The sequence below is a fragment of the Mirounga angustirostris genome, unplaced genomic scaffold (genome assembly GCF_029215605.1).
Source record: "Mirounga angustirostris isolate CCGP_5_RB_7025 unplaced genomic scaffold, mMirAng1.0.hap1 SCAF_9, whole genome shotgun sequence".
NCBI classification, from domain to species: domain Eukaryota; kingdom Metazoa; phylum Chordata; class Mammalia; order Carnivora; family Phocidae; genus Mirounga; species Mirounga angustirostris.
Window position 1 is genome coordinate 3400478 of NW_026991717.1, and position 20117 is coordinate 3420594.

The 20117-nt window shown below is 44.5% G+C and overlaps 1 protein-coding gene across 9 annotated transcripts in view; it reads right to left on the bottom strand.

Annotated features, from left to right (window-relative positions):
- The window catches only part of ADAMTSL3 (ADAMTS like 3), a 372820-nt gene that overhangs the window by 42171 nt on the left and 310532 nt on the right, over nt 1-20117 (bottom strand). For all 9 annotated transcript variants that reach the window (XR_010404803.1, XR_010404802.1, XR_010404804.1 and 6 more), the window contains exons 22-23: nt 16476-16603; nt 14378-14506 (exon numbers count right to left, since the gene is read on the bottom strand). Coding sequence is in view for 6 of the 9 variants with exons in the window: in XM_064569802.1 (XP_064425872.1) it covers nt 14378-14506; nt 16476-16603 (257 nt within the window). In the remaining 3 variants the exon portion in view is untranslated. The remainder of the gene's footprint in view (nt 1-14377; nt 14507-16475; nt 16604-20117) is intronic.

A 20117-nucleotide genomic window follows, 5' to 3' on the forward strand; every position in this document is an offset into this window, starting at 1 on the left:
CCATCATGTGCAGAGGCAGTGAGAAGATGCTCTTTGTGAGCCAGGAAGGGACCCTCACCAGACAGCAAGGCTTCTGGCACCTTGATCTTGGACTTCCTAGCCACTGTAACTGTGAGAAAGAGATGGCTGTTGTTAAAGCCCCCTATCCATGGTCTTTTATCAGCCTGAGCCTTATCAGAGTAGGATTTGGCTTTGGGGGTGTGGCCTGTCATGGGACTCACCTGCCCTCAGGGCCTCATGGTACACATTTTTGTTTAAAAAAAAAAAAAGCTCCCCAACATGATTTTTGGTCACTAGTTATTCTGAGGCACGGGTTATGTCCTAGATGCTTTAAGTCCCCTGTGCCTTTGCTTATGTCACTTGGTGTAGGTGACAACATAAATGCCACTCAGACCATCCTCCTCCCCCCACCCCAAACCCCCTACACTTTCAATTAGTCACGGATTTATTCATCCAATGAGTATCCTGTAAGTGCGTACCATGTGCCAGTACTCTGCCAGATCCTGGGATCTTAGCCTCGCTGAAGGTGGAGCATCAGCTGCTTCTGCCTTTAGGCTTTCAGGGAGGGTAAGACTTCCCTCAGGAGGCAGTCTCTTTCCCGCATGAGCTTCCTCTGGGCTGAGACAAGCAGCCACACCTCAGGAGCCCCCAAGCAGTGCCTTACACACAGCAGGCTTGTTGAAGTAAATTCAATAGAACCTACAGGTTGGAGAAATGGTTTTGTTCCATACAACTCCAGCTGTCTTCTAAAGAGGTTGGATGTTTTTCCTTCGGACATCTTGCAAGATTTTGATGCATGCATTTGTAGGCAAGAGCCACATGCATTTGTAGGGAGGAAGAATTTGAAGTTCCTACGGCAATCCTAGGGGTTGGAGTAAGTAGAGGGAGGATGGGAGAGAGAACAGGGAGCAGAGGAGTCAGGTGATGGGATGCCTTTTCCACGAGCCCTCAATCTTCAGCCTTGCTTTAAAAAGCTGCCAAATGCCTGGTATTAATGGATGTCTTGCTATGAGTAGAAACCAGTCAAGGAACTGAGTTTTGTATCCCAGTTGATGGAGGGCACGAGAGAGAGCATATGAGGTCAGTCCAAGAGGCAGTCAGAGGCGGAGCGCCCAGGCCAAGGTAAGTTCCCAAAACTGTCAGAAGTCAGTTCCAGAAGTCTTCCGAATTTCCAATATCTGGAACTGCCAGGGGTCAGAGATAACTCCACTTAAACCTCAACCTCAGAGTGGATTATACACATGGTTCTGTGGAGTTTATACATATGGTTCTGTGGAGTTTATACACATGGTGACATTCCACATACACCAGAAAGTTCAGAGAACAAAACAGAACTTGGCAAGTTTGGAGATGCGAAAGGAGACACGAAGGTCTCCAGTGTGGTGGGAAGAGGAGGGAGGGTCTCTGCCACAACTCGGCACCTAGAACATCATTACACATGTGAACATTTTCTAAGAACGGAAGAAGCCAGAGGAATTCAGATGGGATTCTTCATACTGCTGTTCTTTATGGTCTTTCAAAATAACAAATGTTTGCTCTGCTGAAACAGCTACAAGATGTCAGAAATAGTTTAAACTTATTTATCTAACCTCAAAGACAGGCTATTTCCCCCAAGACACGGAGCTCTGAAATATCCAACGTTCTGTTTCCACAATGCTGAAACAGTTTTTGGAAGGCAAATGTTGTGGGAAAAAAAGTTCAGATCTGGAGGGCTATAAACCATGTGTTGCAGAAAGCGTGCACTTCTGGGTGTCTTTAAAATGGTCACTGTTTAAAAACAAATATCCTTCATCCTTGAAAGGCCCACGAAACATTCCACACTGCAGAATCCTCGGATGATTCCAGACTGCTCTGAAAGGCAGGACTTTTATATCAGTGTGTCGCATATATTATCCCTGTATATTTTTGTTCATTTCTTTGTTTCCTCCAGCTACTCAACACTCATACAATATTCTGTATTTTTTTTTCCCCACACACATGATGATTGAAAGTTGAAGCTACCATTAGTTACCCCAGGAGCTCTGAAGAAATGGTGGTGTCAATTTATAGGCTAAGAGGCAAATTGAACACAGTGTAGACAAACCACAAGGGGAGTCATTACTAACAAATGAAACAAACAAGAGCTCACAGTTGCAGTGTCGGAAAAAAAAAAAAAAACACCTCAACACTACCAGCACAAAGAGTATATATTCTCCTTGAAAGTGGGGTCAATCTTCACAAGTATGAAATGTTCTCATTTTGAGTTAACTACATACCCTTCTGTTCTTTTTGGCAATATCTACTCTATGCTTTTTGGGTATAAAGGACTATCCTTCAATGATGCCATATCTAGAACTTCCTCCAAATATAAGGCTACGGCTTTTACCAACCACAGAACTCTTGAATAGCTGCTGAAATACTTTCTCTTTTCTAACACAATAATGTTAACAGACTGACATAATCAGGTCCCCAAGCAATTTGATCTGAGGAATTAGAAACACTCCGGGTCACAGCATCTATCCCCAATTCCATATTCAAGAGTCTTTCCCCAGAGGCTTTTAAAATATGTTTCTTTTGACAGGGAGCAATGTTGTCAACAAGTCTCCTCCTGGTGTGGTCTTCCCTGACTTCTGCTTTGCTTAGGCCTGGACACTTCTCATCACATCTCATGACAGCTACATAGTCCACTGCTGGATATTGTCCTCCAGTGCCTTGTTCATAGCCTATAATGGGCCCATGAGAGTTATTCCACATATTATCTCTACACCAAAACCCTCCAGTGGTTCCTTGAAGAATAAGACTCAAAGTCAGAGCTGGTGCAAATCAAGCATAGTGATGCATTCTGAAGCTATACAAGAGGTAAATGCCGCTCATTCCGGTACATAGAATTCTGGAACAACAGCTCAAATGAGGACACCCTTGGACTTTCTGGAGACTCTTTCTGATCAACAGCAATTTTGATAACTGATCAATGTAACATCGGGATTCAGATGAACAAATAGCTATGATACGGTCCTCAAAGGCTACACTGAAAAGTACTGTCTATTTGGAAGTCATGCACCATGACCTTCAAGTTGGTCCTGCTGCTGTCACCAGCAGACCCAAACCGACAGTGGAGCTCCTGAGGTGACATCCCAAGTCTGGGCTGACTCCACAAGGCTCCCTTTCCACCTCCCTCAAGGTTCTGGCTCTTTTCTTGTTTTTCCAAGCTGCCCCCACTTACCCTATAAAATGGCTCCTTTCTCCTTAGGAATGGTCGGGAGTAAGATTCCGTTTTCCTAGCTCCAAAGCTTATACTCTTCTGGGAGGATAAAGGCACAAAAGCCCTTTCAATTTATGGGTACCAAATGCTAACAAGCGCTCATCCTCCAGCCTCGGGGACCTCGCTGTTTCCCAAACTGTGTAATGCTAAGATTTTCTATGTGCTCTTCTCTCTTCTGCAGATTATTTGCTATTCTCTTTTACCACTTGGAAAATTTCTGCTCATTCTTTTTTTTTTTTTTTTTTAAGATTTTATTTATTTGAGAGACAGAGAGAATGAGTGGTGGGGAATGGCAGAGGGAAAGGGAGAAGCAGACTCCCTGCTGAGCAAGAAGCCTGACGCAGGGCTCAATCGAAGGACCTGGAGATCATGACCTGAGCTGAAGGCAGACACTTCACAGACTGAGCCACCCAGGCACCCCAGTTTCTGCTCATTCTTAAAGATCCATTGTAGGCCCTCTCTTCCCTGACCCTGTCTGACGCTGAAGCTGATTCCTCCTCTGTGGACCTTCGAACACTGAGGGCTCAGCTGTTGACAGGCCTGATTCCCCCTTCAGAATGAGCCCAGAGCATGGACACAGGCCCTGCCACGTAGCCCAGCTTCCCCTTTACTCTTTGTTACCCACTGTTTCCTAAGGATGTCTCTCATTTTGAAATAACATTTGCGATAAGTCCCAGGAGACTCTTTGGCCACACTTACCGGCTAATGCATTGGTTCTTAACTTTGGATACACATCAGAATTGCGTTGGGGACTTAAAAAACACAACAACATTCTCAGGCCATATTACAGATAAATTAAGTCAGACTCTCTGGGGTAGGGTGGGTGGGGTGGGAGGTGATATCCAGGCCTGTCCATAATAAAACGACTTTAGTATACCATGTGTCAGTTATGAAAATGAATACATGGCTGTTGCATTATCAAGTATATAACCAGGGTGAATAAATGTAAAGACAAATGAAATAATGAAAAGATAAAAAAAAAAAAACAACACAAAAAATAGAGGGGCACCTAAGCCCGGATGTTAATACAGATACTGAAATTCTATTCAGGTCCCATGGTATTTTCCCCACAAGAAGTATTTTTTTCCATCACCAGGTCCTGAATGCCTTTTGTAGACTATACCAAGAAGTCCTCATGCTTTTTTATTTCTGGGAGTTGGATTCCAACAAGATTTTCTCTCTCTCTCAGTTGGCACCGTGGAGGTCCCGTGGGCCCTACTCTAGGAAGGCACAGTTGGGGCAAAGGAATGAGAGCAGATGGATGGGTCGTTGGAGGGCTTTCACTAATTCCATGTGTTTTATACAATAGGTATTGCTCCAGCCCCCACAGCTATCCTGTGCCCTCTGTCACTGTCTGTGGGTCTCACAGCATTCACAGTGAGAAGCTGAGGCTCCTGAGGAACAGAGGGCAAGTGAGAGCCTTTCTTATTGGATAAGTAGATGGGATTGGCTGGATGTTGGCTCTTGCTGGCTCTTAAGAAAAGCCTCCCAATTGTTTACTAGTAAATCTCATACAGGTCTGGAAAACTCGGCCCTAGCTACTCTGGCTCATGCTCCCACAGTCTTCTGAGGAACCGGGAGAACACGGGTCCAGCCTAGAGCTACCACACAGGGACTCATGGAATTGAAGCAACTCATTTCTCTAGAAACCTGGGCTTCAAAAGATCACCAAGAGAATACCTGAAGTCTGAAAGCAAGGAGGACGAACCAACCCAGTTCTTGCCTCCTGGATCACCTCAGGTCTGCTGTATACAGATCAACAGGCTCCAACAGGACCAAGTCAGGGCCATTTCATTGTTCTTAAAATTTAGGTGGCCTTAATGGGTCTTCACGTCAGAAATATGGTAATGAAAAAAGCCAGGAGGTGAAAGCTATTTTAAATCTGAAATAAGATATAATTGTGGAAAGGTTGTATGTTATTTTGGGACCAGAAACTTGCCATGGATCATAGGCACTATTCCAGTGTTCCAATCAGTGACTCTCAAACACTGTTAGTAGTAGAACCAATTTAGGAGAAAGTCCAGTTTATAAAACTATAAAACATGGAGGTCTTTTAGTTGAACTGTATGTTGGGGGAGAGGGTAGGTAGGGTAGAAAGGTAAGACTGGGGTCCTTGACAAGGCTCCATGGAATCTACAGTTTGAAAACCACTGGCTTATCTGCTGGTCTACTGATGGTAGACAGAAGAAAGGTTATTTGCGGACAGGGAATGAGTGGGCCCAGGAGGTGAGATTACATGATAAAAGTCCTTATGGGTCAGTCTGTCTTCATCATGTGAAAGAGTGAAGATTAACGAGGGGCTGGATGTCTGTGAGGTTTGGGGGATGGAGAGACATACTGGTGGGACTGAAGACAGAAGTGGGGTGTAGACACTTGAGGATGAAAACAGTGTTGTTGATAACAGGACCAAACCACAACAGCTGTGCTCTGGAGGCTTGAAGATGCGGCATGACTCAGTATCTGCAGACATACACGCCCAACCACGAGGCTTTTCGCAGTAAGTATGAAATTCGATAGGTTCTAGAATAGCCCTTTCTGTTTTTCATCTTGCATATTCAGCTACCTTATTCTAACATTTCTCGCTCCTTCTTGATTGTGCGGAGACTCATGTTTTCTCCACATGGGAAACTGATGTGGATTAAAGATGAGGACAAAATCATCGCTCAAGGAGCACTGAGAATAGAGCTTCAGCAGATCTTCAAAGAACAGAAAATGGTTTCACAAATGAGTCTTTTTGATCCCCTAACTCAGTAATCCAAATATGAACACAAAGAGGTCTGGGGCAAGCCTATCAAGGTTTAGGTGAGGGAGTGGGGAGTCATTACCAGACAGCCCACAACTGGCCACGTCCCTTCCCGTCGCTGCAGTAACGGTGAGAGCACGTGTCTGGGTGGGACCTCCGTCAGCCTGGGCGCTGACCCAGCTTGCTCAGGCAGACCCCTGACCTCACACTGGCCGGCCTCCTCATGTACTCTCCCTGGACCCTCCATCTCACACCATGGGGCACTTCTGCAGGCGACGTTGGGGCCTGCTTGTTGCCTCTACCTGAGCCTCTGACCCTTGTCCCCAAGCTGTGGTACTTCCTAATTCCCCCGTCAGGCCTCTGTTTTGACACCCTTCTCTCTGGTTAGCACTCTGGGGTTCCCATTCTTCTGTCTCAAGTCCAGATTCTCTCCCTCTTGTGTCTTTCCATGTGTCTCTCCATGTTCAACTCAATTGCTATGTGCCAACACTCTGGACTGACCTGGGGACTCCTATGTCCCAGATCTTCAATTAATGACACATAGGTTGCTAAATGCCAGATAGGCCTTCTCTCCCTCTTGGACAAAACAGAAGCATTTAATGTCTTGAGTAACTGGTCCAACAATCCAATCAATGACTGTAATACAATTCCACTGATTTCAATTTATGGCTTTCTGTAGTTTCTTTCCCCTCTAATATTTCATCCACGCTGTGGGGAGAATGCTCTTTCTAAAACACAGACTGGCTCACACCACTACTCTGCTTAAAACTTTTCTTGCCTTCCCAATGCCAATGAAATGAAGTCCAAGGGTTTTAGCCTGACATTAAATGCCCTTCACAATCTGGTCCCAACTTATACTTCCAAAGCCCCCTCCTCCCCACTCTCCTTCACACCCTCTGCTTTAAGTCACACGGATCTGACTGTGGTTTTGCAAATAAGCCAGGACCTGCTTTCGCGCTTCTGTGCTTTTGCCTATATGCTGTTTCTTCTGCTTCAAATGGCTTCCTTTTTGTTCCAAGTGGCCTAGTTGTAACATCATCTGTCCTGTGAACCTCTAATCCTTTAGAAGCTTTAACTATTCTCTCATAGGTGTCTGATGCACTTCATAAACACTTAGATTTCTCCATCTGTTATATCACAGTTTCCTTGTCTGTAAAGCTGCAGATACCAGGTCTTACTCATCTCTGTACTAAAGAATTAGATTGGGTTTAGCAGATGCCCAGTGAATGCTTGCTGAAAGAATGGAAAAATGCATGGAATTTCCAATCACCCATGATTGACTATTTGGTTGAATATGGCATTGAGAGGAGGATGCTGGGAAAATTTCTGTATCACAGGCAGAAGTAGGAAAAACAAGGATAGGTAGCCTTCTCGAACAGGAGAAAAGGTTTTAAATATGTTTAAAAAGAATTTTAGCAAGTTTAAAGATTGTATTTGGTTTAAACAAGAGGTAAGCATAATATAGAAGAGGGAATACATTTCAAAAAGCACAGGTTGAGAAAGATAAATTAGTTTTAATACGGTCCAAAGCAACAAAATATTTAGTTCATAAAATAGGAACAAGCAGATGATCCCCAGATTTTCTTTTTAAGTATTCTGAAAATTATATGCAAAATTCTGTGGGTAAATGTATTTTTCTGGAGTAATGGTTCTTTTTTTTTTTTTGTAGAGGATCAAAGAAATTTGTGATTTAAAGATGTTCCATTATTAGCATCAAACTCCACACTACATATAAACTGATGGTTGATGGGGGAAAATAATTGTCAGAGAGATGAGCTATGTATAGGAATTTAGCCACGTAATTTTGCTGCACCACAAAAATGTTCTCAAAATCCTCCCCTGTAAGGGAAATTATTAAACCCAGTTAAAAAAAAAAAAAAAGCCAGTAATTCCATTAGGCATCAACAAAACTTTAGGTATACTCCACAGCATTTTAATCCTAAAAAAAAAAAAAAATCCCATGATTAAGAAAATACTTTTAAATTTATGTCATATGTTCTGACCACCATCTCTTAGACATTAAAGGCTTTCCTTCCCTCTACGCATGGTGCAGAGCACCAGTCACCCCACCGCCCCCTGGACACACTTGCCTCCTGCCACCTGCTTGTCCATACTCGGTGGGGGGTTAATCCTGTAACTTCTGCCTACTTGTTTCCCTATTCTTTCCTATCGCTGGGCAGCGTAACAGTGAGAGGGATGGAGCGCTTAAACCCACACCACTGGCAAATTTCACTTTCTAGAAGGTAATTTGTGATATGCATTTTGAGTTCTAGAAATTGTAATGCCTTATGTTATAAAAACATTGAGTGACCTGTGACCCAGTCATTCCAATCCTGTTAATCTGTTTTAAAAAATTAATCTCAACAACACAAAGAAGTTATATGCACAAAAATGTTCCTTACACTGCTAGACGTAACTGTAAAGAGAATAAGCAGCTTAAGTTTCCCTAAATAAGGGAATGGCTTAGTTGTGTTACAGTCATAGAATCTGTACAGCAATTAAATGATATTTATGATTTTTTTTTTTTTTTAGCACCATGAGAAAATTCTTTGACTTAACGAGAAAAGGTTAAAGGAATGTGAAAAAGTAGAAATGCTGGTTGTGTCTTGGTGATGAGATTATGGGAATTTCTTTGCTTCTTAATACTTTGCTATGCTTTCTAATGATTTTACAATGAGATGGGTTACTTTTTTATAATGAGACAAGAAAACAGAAAAGAAGGGGAGGCCTTTGGAGCAGAAGGAGTGCTGGCTTCAGCACTTCCATGGACTGGGTTCATCATTTTGGTCAGGTCTCCCCTCTCTGGGTCTTGTTTTCAAAACATAACGGCGGGACGCATGGATTTCAAAGGTTGCTCAGTATTCAACTCCCAAGACCAACACCTGGATGGTTTCCACCCAAGGCCATCCAAGTTGCTTCAACTCACCCTCTGGATTCACTGCCCTCCAGTTAACTCGTGTTTCCTTAAGCATCAGCTTTTAAATCAAGGACAGACATTTTTCAAATCGTCAAATTTCAGTTTCACCAAATCACAGATTCTTACATTCTTTGGTTCCTTCCTTTTCATTATAACTCTAGTGTCTGAGTCATAATATAGGTAAATGGGTTTTTCATGGGCTGGTATTCTAGCTCCAAGTAACTCCTTGATAAGGACATGATATCTACCTTTTTTTTTTCCCATTAAACATTTTTTTCATTGAAGTAGAGTTGATACATAATATTAAGTTAGTTTCAGGTGTATATCATAAGGATTCAACAATTATACACATTATGAAATGCTCACTACAATAAACGCATTATACTATTGACTCTCTATATTCCCTGTGCTGTACTTCTCATCCCCATGACTTCTTTACTTTATAACTGGAAGTTTGTACCTCTTCACCCCCTTCAACCATGTCAACTGTCCCCCCATCCATCTCCCCTTTGGCTATCTAGATTTTCTTTCTGGGTTCCCTCTCAGTCTCCCTGACATTGGGTGAAAACACTTGTTGGCACTCAGTCCTAACCCAGACTGGGCAGATATCTTAGCTCAAGCATTTTTCCTACTTTTACTTCCATTTGTCCCAGATTCCTACAAGAGACCAGGGGTCCAGGACAGAATTTTAGGGCTGATCTTCAGCCTCTAATCCATTACTCTGTAACAGAAAACCCCGGGCCAAGGTGAGTCTGTGACAGGCCCAATGTCTCACAGCGAGGCAGAGGCAGGGCTGGGAGGGAAACTGGAAAAAAAAAAAAAAAAGCAGTATAACAGATAACCACAGGTCTATCATGCAAACTTAGTGTCCATTCACACTGGACTCTATTTGCTTTAGTTCTTGGTTAAGCAATAAAGTATCACAGCTAGGCTAACATTCCTTCCCCAAACTTCTCCTCCTTTTCTCCCGGAGTCTGGGAGTACCAACCATCCTGCCACTGGTGTCCGCCCTTCCCGTGAATATCTGTGTATTTTTGCCACCAACTTATATACTGATAAATAGTATCCATGACTGCATTGTAGGTTTTAAAACTTTGTAGCCTTATCCTCTTGTGGGTATTCGGATTGCAGATTGTGATTTTAATGAGATATAATTTATGTACTGTACAATTCACCCTTCCAAGGGTACAATTCGGTGATTTCTTTAGCCCACTCATAAAGCCATGGAACCATCCCTACTCTATAATTCAGAACATTCTCATCCCCCCCCCCAAAGAAATGTGTGCCCGTTAGTCATCCCGCCCGTTTTCCAGTCGCTTAGTCACCGGCAGCCTCTTATCTGTCTCTGCGGATTTGTCTGTCCTAGACATTTCATGGAAATGTAATTACACAATATGTGATCTGTTGTGTCTGGCTTCTTTCACTAACCGTAATTTTTCAAGATCCATCCGTGTTTTAGCATGGATCAGTCCTTCATTCCTTTTTATGGCCAAAGAAAATTCCATTGCACGGATGTGCTACATTTTGTTTATCCACTCATCAGTGATGGGCTCGGAAGTCGTTCCTACTCTTTGCCATGGGCCTCTCTGCACACGTTTTTGTGGGGATGTGTGTTTTCATTTGTCTGGGGCATATATATCTAGAAGTGGAATTGCTGGATTTCACTTTGGGGGGAACCATCAGACTGTTTTCCAAAGCAACTGCATGATTTTAGATTCTCACCCGCAGTGCAAGAGGGTTCTGACTTCTCTACATTCTCCACACTTCTATTATCTTTCTGATTACAGGTGTCACAGGGTAGAAAGTGGCATCTCATTACCAGGCATTGTGTGCAACTGCTGAATCACCAAACTCTACCTTTGCAACTAATAATACACTATATGTTAACCAATTGATTTTAATAAAAATAAAAAAAAAAGAAAAGGAAGTGGCATCTCATTGTGGTTCTGACTTACATTTCCCTGATGACTAAGGATGTTGAGCATCTTCTTATGGGCTTATTGGTCATTTGTACATTTTTTGGAGAGATTCCACTCAGATCATTTGTCTGTTTTAAATGAGGTTGTCTTTTTATTGCTGAGTTCTAAGAGTTCCTTTTATATTTTGGACACTCTCTTCCCAAATATATGATTTGCAGAAAATTTTCACTCATTCTGTGGGTTTTCCTTATACTTTCCTGACAGCGTCCTTTGCAGAACAAAAGTTTTTCAGTTTGAAGAAGCCCATTCATCCACTTGTTCTTTTTGGTGCTTATGCCCCAGCTAAGAAATTATTGCTTGGGGCGCCTGGGTGGCTCAGTTGGTTAAGCGCCAAACTTGATTTCAACTCAGGTCATGAGATCGAGCCCCACATCAGGCTCCATGATGCGCCTGGAGCCTGCTTAAGATTCTGTCTCTCCTTCTCCCTCTTCCCCTCCTCCTGCTTGCATTCACGCTCTCTCTCTCAAATAAATAAATTTTTTTAAAAGATTTTATTTATTTATTTGAGAGAGAGAGAATGAGAGAAAACACATGAGAGGGGGGAGGGTCAGAGGGAGAAGGAGACTCCCCGCCGAGCAGGGAGCCTGATGCGGGACTCGATCCAGGGACTCCAGGATCATGACCCGAGCTGAAGGCAGGCGCTTAACCAACTGAGCCACCCAGGCGCCCCATAAATAAAATTTTTTTTAAAAGAAAGATGGGATGCCTGGGTGGCTCAGTAGGTTAAGCATCTGCCTTTGGCTCAGGTCATGATCCCAGAGTCCCGGGATCGAGTCCCTCATCGGGCTCCCTGCTCAGTGGGGAGCCTGTTTCTCCCTCTGCCCACCGCTCCCCCTGTTCATGTGCTCTTTCTCTCTCTCTCTGACAAATAAAATCTTTTAAAAAAGAAGAAAATTATAAAATAAATGATGTCCTTACTAAGCATTAACACTAAAAAACAAAACAAAACAAAGAAAAACAACACTCTTAAGATTTATCAGTCATTTCTCTCAGATGAGTTTTCCCTTTTTACCAGAAGGTGGCAGAGAGGATGCAGCTGAAACTCTTCTTCCCCCATTTTTAAAAGAAAAAAAAATTTTTTTTAAAGAGCAAGGCAAAAAACTCTTACAACTGAAAACTTCTAACTTTTAAACATACAGATTTGCAGGTTCTATTACATAATACAGTTATGAGAAATATCACCTAAGAGAGACCAGAGACCATCACTTTTGATATCCAGACACACGAATTAAATAAAACATATTTGGCCATACCAAAAAACTATGAATCTGTCTAAAAGGTTTGAATAGATGAGCTCATTATAGTTACTGGAAAATATTTTAAGGGCAATTGAAAAATAAAAGACAAATTTATACATGCCGCCAATTCACAGAAATAATCTCCATGTGCAATATGAAAATATAATTTTGTGACGCCCGTTCGAGGCTATAAGTGAGGGGCTGGATTAGATGAAACCCAAAGTCCCTCCTTCCACTAACGTTAGTGGTACATTTCCCACTGCCGAGACGAGGGCAGGAAGGTCCTATACGAGATAGTGACAGAACCATCTAGAAGACCCATTTTCTGACCCTTCCCCCACTTCCCCATCTGTCTTTAAGAAGACAGATCTCCAGAAAAAGCTACGTTCGTATGGCTTCTGCCCATAAGAAAACACAGCCCAGGTTTATTTAAAATGGCACATAAACTCAAAATGAGACAGGTTTATGTTGAGAAGAAAGGGTCCTGCTGAGTCCCTGGGGAGCTAGTCCACAGGGGACGGCTGCCAGGTAAGCAAACAGCCAATGGGGCCGCGTCTGGTAGGAGGAAGGAGGGAGCAAGGAGGCAGAGGGCCCCCAACACCGAGCTCCCTTCAGGCCCCCGGGGAGCAGCGGTAAGTGGGCACAAGGGGCTGCCGGAGTCAGAGGGAGGTCAGAGATGGCCCGCGTGCTGACGGGGCCTGGCCCAGAGAATAAAACCCAGACGCGTTTAATGGTCTTTGCTGGAGGCTTCCCTCACAACAGCAGTTGCCACCGAATCCAGCCGCTGACTTATGACAGCAAATAATACACCACAATCCTTTCAAGGGCTCATCCCCCCCCCCCGCCCCCCAGAATGCCTGATTTTAAACTCTTGTGGAAGTAAGAAATGTAGAAATAATGTTAAAAGTTGAGGTTTCTCTTCACAGAAGTCAGATCTATTTTGCAGAATCCTCTGCAGGTGGAGGGCTCTAGAAACTCTAGCCCTTTGTGGCTTGGCAGCTGCAAAGTTCCGTTCTGCTTTTCTCCTCGGTGCGGCCCGGGAATGCGGGCCGCGTTCTGTGATGGTAGGTAGCGCTTGGCCAGAAAACTCACATACTTGTGGGTGGAGTCAGTTGGGAGGCTGGAGGGATTTTGCAAGTCTGTGAAGGCCAAACACTGCAGGGACTTCCAAGGGGTGAAAAATAATACCTTGGGGGTTAGCAAATTTCCACTGCTCGTGGAGCCAAAGGTGCAGCTCTGGAAACATGGCCAGAAACGGACCGTTACAGGGAGGGAGTGCCTGGAAGGTGGATGGAGGTGTCCCAGGCTCCCTTCGCTACATGTGCGGTCACTGTGTCATCGAGAGCAGCGTGAGGGCTCCCCGGGTCACCCTGCTCACCCGGGCCATAGCCCAGGTAAGATTCATCCAAGTGGCTACAACTTACAGGGGCCCCATTAGCTGGAAACCAGGGAGACTCAGCCGTCCCGGCTGTGAATCAATGCATGGTAAATCACGGGCATACACTCTGTCCCCTTAAAATAGATCTTAATTGTGAAGAGGTCCCAAGGCTCCCTGAGAAACTGATCAAAGTTATTCACACAGCACCCCTGACCCCATAAAATGGACATGTGTGCAGGCTATAATGTTGACCTCAGTTTAGAGATGCGTGGGCCCAGGTTAAGACAGAAGAATCTGAGCAAGAATGGCCTGACATTAAGGCAAGGTCGGACTGAAAGTGTTATTTCTATTAAAGAAAGGAGGAGTCAGAAAGAAGGCTTCTCTGCCATGGCGAACAAAGCAGAACGAGCCACTGAGGCACAGACTGGTTATGCTTGGCTTAGGACAGTCCAGGATAGAGACAGCATGGGCCGGGAGACCTCGAGATTCCCACCCCCGGACCTGGCTTTGCCCAGCTGCAGGGCACCTCCAGCAGTTTCCAGCAAACCCCCTCGCTGATGCTCTGCTCACCAGGCAACCACCGGACTAGAAGTTGGCTTGTCGGGTAGGTCTGCCCACAGCGACAGTGTCCTGGTCACGCCCGAGCACGCCAGTGTGCGAGGCAGTCACAGTCCTCCCGGGAAGTGGAGACATGGGCATTTTGTTTTACACCCCGGTCCCTTGAGTTGGTCTCACGCTTGAGAGACAGAGCCACTCACACTTGAGTGAGACTCAAGATTGTTAAGCCAGTTGAGGTCTGAGATGCCGAACTGAGAGCTGCCATCTCTTGCAACACCAGGCTCCCTGCCTCCCTCCCCACCCCCAGAAGCGCCCAGACTTGCCTTTTACAGGACATCGGATTGTCACATTGGCTTGCAAGGCTGCCTCCACGACGCCTCCAACCACGACTGACAGATCGCTGTGTCCCAGTCTGCTGATATTTCTTTCGATAGACAAGATGGCAGGCGCCTCTTCATTGAAAGGGAGCAGGAAACTATGTTAGGTTCAGGCTTTCGCTCTGGTAAACCACGCCGCGTCTGGTAAACTTGGCAGAGCTCACTAAGAGCAGGGGCAGAGTCGGGCTCTCTCTGTCTCCCTTGTGGTGCCCCATTAGGACTGACACATACACAGCCCGGGGGGTACTTGGTGCCCAGATGGACAGGCAGACAGACGGATGGATGAATGCATTCAAAGAGATACCCACGGGGTGCGCTGCAACAACCATAGATAGGCTATGAGGTTGTTTTGGTTTATAACCAAAACTGACGATAAATCCCTCCTTGATAAATTGAAAAAGAAGGAATTCAGAAGTTCATAAGAAGCCAAGAAGGCAGGGCAGGGTATCCCCTGGATGAACTAAAGCGGGGTCCAACACACCAGGGGCTTGGGACCCACCGACTCTGTCTCTGGAAGGAACACTCGAAACAAACCTGCCTAAAACTTGCATGGAAAAATAATAATAGCAACAAAGTCACAGAGCATCAAGGACCTAATCAAGGACTTTTATTTCCCTGGATTTTGAGAAATGTAGACTTTCAATAGATTCATTCGTTAACTCACTCAGGAAATATACTCTGTGCCTGAGATGAACGAAAGGAATACAAAGTGGAAAACAGCCATTCTTGCCCTCAAGCAACTCCGACTGGTGGGAGACACCAAACCACAGGGGCTGGTGGCTGCTGAGACAGAAGGAGGTGCTGGTTGCCCAGGGGTCTCTCAATAGCACGTGAGGGTCAAGGAAGGCCACATCCCGGAAAGGGTGCTGACAGAGCATCCGTCTACGGAGGACGGAGGATGACCTCCATGATGGCATTCCCTACTCCACCATTAGCATGTGAGCTGCTGGAGGGTGAGGGCTGTTTTATCACCTACGCATAGTGCATGCAAAATGAATGCATTTCAGTGGACTGTTTGGTAACCACTATTCAGGGGCCAGAGGACATGCTGTGCCAGCTCTCTCAGGAATCTGGATTGTCCTCGATGGGTTTAAGGGGAGACTTGTGAGCCCCAAGGGGGCCTGCCATTCCTCCCAGGAATTCCCAAACCTTGGGACTGACATTTTCTGGGAAGGGGCTGATGCTCACAGGATGGTCGAAGCACAGAAAATCAAGGCCTGAAGGCCCTACCTTGGGAATGCAGCCAGGGGAGGAGCTCAAGCCATACAGATTCGAGGAGCTTTTAAAATCACCTGGTCCAACCTTCTCAATGTGTAGATATGAGGTACCTGCCACCAAGCTCAATGCTCAGTTGTCCCGAATGCTGGATTTTAATCCCCGGTATTGCTCCTCTCCTCCTCTTAGTCCCTGTGAGCCACAGATACCAGAAACCACAGAGCAGAGAGCTGGAGGAGGGAGCTCTTGGTTTATTTTTAACCCCAGAACAGGAACTTGCCACGAGGAAGCAGGAAGCGTTGCTTATCACCTAAAAGCATTCCTTCATAATTAAGCACATTTTCATGTTAAAATGACACCATCTGCCTCCTGGGAAGAAAGACACTAATTTACAGATACAACTTCCTGAAAGCGTCTTTAAGGACTGATAGGTCCTTTGGAGGTAGACAGCCCTCTTTAGAGGATAATTATTCCCTTGCATTGGCTGGTGGCACTTAAACAAATGGGAAGCCTGTACTACCCATGCTGCCGGGGAAACTCTGTCTCATTAATTCCCGGTTCTCGGAAGGTGAGCCCTAAAGCAGACGTTTTCAAGATCTGGTCCACAGGCCAGCAGCATTGGTATGACTTGGGACCATGTTAAAAATGCAAACTCTTGGACTCCGTCCCAGACCTACGGAGTCAGAAGCTGCAGGAATGGGGTCTAGAAATCTGTGTTCTGACCACCCCCTTGCCCTCAGGTGTTCTGCTGCTTTGCACTGACATTTGGGAACTGCTGCTCTAGGGAACCCCAAACCAGGCATTCCGGGGTTTCAACAACGCGCATTACCTGCGTAGAGCACAGGAGAACTCTCCACGTCTGAACCGAGATGGTTAGCTACGGAGCATCCGTACGTTCCTTGTTCCTTCTTTGTAGGGTTCCGTATCTGCATTTTTCCCATTCCAGCCAAGATTATCCTGTAGAACAGTTAGAAAGGGGTGCATTCACGTGACGTACTTCACTGCTCTGGGCCCACAGCATGTCTCAGGGAAAGAAGACTGCAAACTTAGACCCTGGGTTGGCAAGGATGCCGCCCATAAGACTGGAGGGTGGAAAAGTCTTCCTCCTGCGCTTGAGCTCAGAGACATGGTAGCTGGACGGTGCTTGGGGAGCCAGTCTTCCTGCCTCACTTTGCCTGAGAAGAGACTATTCTGGATGGACTCAATGCTTACTCTACCACATTTTCAAAAAGACAAACTAGCAAGCATCAGCTGGCAGGATGTTAACCCCTCATTTGGTGCCCAAATCCTTCCTCACGAACAGCAGGTATGGATGTTTCAGGTCGGATTTTCACACCGGAAGTGAGCGGGCCGTTAGTTAATGCTGCTTGACTCTAGTCGTTACCTCACCACGACTGTACAAAAAAGTCACTGGGGGCAACGGTGCTAAGGCGGTGTTATACTGGACTTGGAGCAGGCTGTTACGAATCGGGGCTGACCTGTATGAGTTCCGTATGGTTTCCCCATTACTGATCACCATAAACACCTGCAGGTAAATAGCACGAGAACCAGAGTTGTTCAGGTGTATCCTGACAGATGAGGTAATTATTCAGGGAAGAGAAAAGGGTGCTTGTTCTGCTTTTATTTTAATTTTTTCTTAACGATTTGAAGCTGTTTCTCGGTCACCTGGATCAGTGGTCCGTATACTGTTTTTTTTCCCTGCCGCCTCTCACTTTCCAGATCTTAGCCACATGGACTATTCTGACCACCAAATGCTGTGTGTTTCTTCATGAACTGAGCTGGGGCCACTTCTCCATTTCCTGTCACTTCATGTTGCTCACCCTATGCTCCAGTCATAATGAGCCTCTAACAGTTTCCAGAACATTCCATGATCTTTCATCACCCCGAGCGTTTGCATATGTTATTCACTGTATTTGCAATGCCCTCCCCCCTCCCCATTCTGGCAAACTCTGACCTACCCACTGGATCCTGGATCAAATATAATTTTCCCTGTAAAGCTTTCCCCAGTACTCCTAGAGTTATCTTCTCCCCCTCTGGGCTCCTTCTGCTCTGGTTCATATATTTATTTGATGAAATATCTACTTCTTCCCACCAGATTGTGATCTTTTCAAAAGGAGGGACCAAATCTTATTCACAGCTGTGCATCGACAGTACCTGACACAGTGAATTTTGTATAGAAAGCTCTCAGAAACCTCCGGCGGCTAAATGTACAAACGGTCAGAATGCAACAGAATCATGGTGCAGCCTGTGCGTACCAGCAGGACGCAAGCCCCTCTGCAACACACATAGGAAATACACAAAAGTGGGCAGAAATACAGCTGCGGAATTGCCTGGACCAAAAACAGGAGCACGACAGACCTAGCTATTAGCACGCTAACACCTGGCGTCTAAAATCTAAAATCCCTAACAAGGAATAGTCGATTAAGAACAAGAATAGAACGAGTAACTGCACTTGAAAAATAAATACACTAAAATGTTTTCTTCAATCACTTCATATACATGTTTATATGATTTAGCAATCCTCTAGCAATCCCTTTGTTCTGTAGGTCTCAACAGCACAGAGAGAAATCACGTGAACCTTACTTCTGGAGGAGCCGTCCCAGTATCTAGCCTGGGTCAGTCCCTGGGCTGGAGAAGAGCAGGTAAGGTCCCATAAGGGATGTGACCTTGGTCTCTGCTGGATGACCTTATTCTTGACAAAGCTGATCTTTCCACAGCCATCAGCCCCAGCGAATCTACCCACAGTCTGCCCTTCCTGGCTGAGATTTCTTACCCAGCTAGCATCCAAATGCCTACCCCCCTACACGCTTTCTTCTCACTGGATAGAAGCTCTCAGAAATGTAATTCCATTTCGGAGTTACTTCGACTGAAAAGACATGTGAGATTCAGAAAAAAATCTATCTAAAGGTGAGAACGTTTGTTGCATCAAGGAAATGAAACGTAAGGGGAACAAATTAATTAGGTAAGTTTGAGGAAGAAAACGGAAATAAGAGTGGATCTTATTTTTTTTTATCAACAACTTAAAAACAAAAACTTTTAATAGACATATGGAACTGCTTCGGTATCAAACGGCTGATCCCTAAAGTATGCAGAAACACATTTGGATGGGATGTACCGTGTCAAAACCTTTCTTCATATGACCTCCAGGAGTCTCAGGCTCAGAAGCTAATGTTAATTCCATGCGATCAAGTCAAACTATTTGAAATCAACTCAACAAATATTTACTTAAACTGGCCACGCTCTACCACACTCCTGCCCTACAGATCCGACCACAGGTGAAGCGATCACTTCAACTCGCTCAGCCTCCGCTTCTTATAAAATGAAAATTGCCGAGCCGCCCTCAAAGGGCGGTCCAGGGACCCCCGGAGGTTCGGGAGGTCAAAACGATTTTCATAATAATGCTAAGCTGTTATTTGCCTTTCCTGCTGTGTTGACATTTACACAGATAGCAAAAGCATTGGTAGGTACAATTCTGGGGTCCACGTGTACAGGGAGTCCCCATGGTCTTGGCCACCATGCATTTGCCACAGAAACAAAAATGTGTTTCCCTTACGAATGTCCTTAATGAGGCATGAGACTTAACTGGTTTTACTAAATCTCAATCCTTAAATATGTATATTTTTAATAGTCTGTTTATAGAACGGGAAGTAAATACAAAGCGCTACATGTCTGATTTGCTAGCTGAACGAGCCGTTTTTGTTTTTGTTTTTCAGGGAATACGATTTTTACTTGAAAGAATGGCTAACAAATTATAATCATTCAGATTGGGGTATATGGCAGCAATTTTTAAAAAACGTAACTAAAAGGAGCTGGCCCATTCAAGGAAAACAACAGACGGTGTTTAATTTTCACGAACTTCCACGTGAAAATTAAAATTTTGGAAAATTAGTATCCTCCATTGTGAGCTTGACAGCTACGTATATTCTTTACATCATCTAAGGAAACGGGCCAACACTGGGGAGATCAGTGTAACTCGGGGAACTAATACTTTCTGAATGACCAGTGTGTGATATTATAAAATCATGTGTAGGTAAAAGAGCCATTGAAAGTGCAAGATAAGGCAATATTTCGCTGTAAGGGAGTAACAAAATTTCATCAATATGGCTTTAAAGTCCACATTCCCGCTGACCTTTCAGAAGCTACCATTGGGCCAGATTTAGTGTAGTCATAAAGAATAGCCATGATTATCCGAAAAGGCTATGAAAATGTCCCTCTTTTTCCAACTCCCATAGCTGGATGAAGCCAAATTTTCTCTATCAACTTTACTTAAAACAACATATCACACCAGATTTAATGGAGAAGCATTTATGAGAATCCAGCTATGTTTTATTAAGCCAGACATTAAAGAGATTTGCAAAGATATAAAACAGTGCCATTGTTATCAGTAATTTTCCTTAAATATTGCTTCTTCAAAAATTGTTATTTATGCGAACATGTGATGGGCTTCTTATTGTTATTTCTAAATGGATTA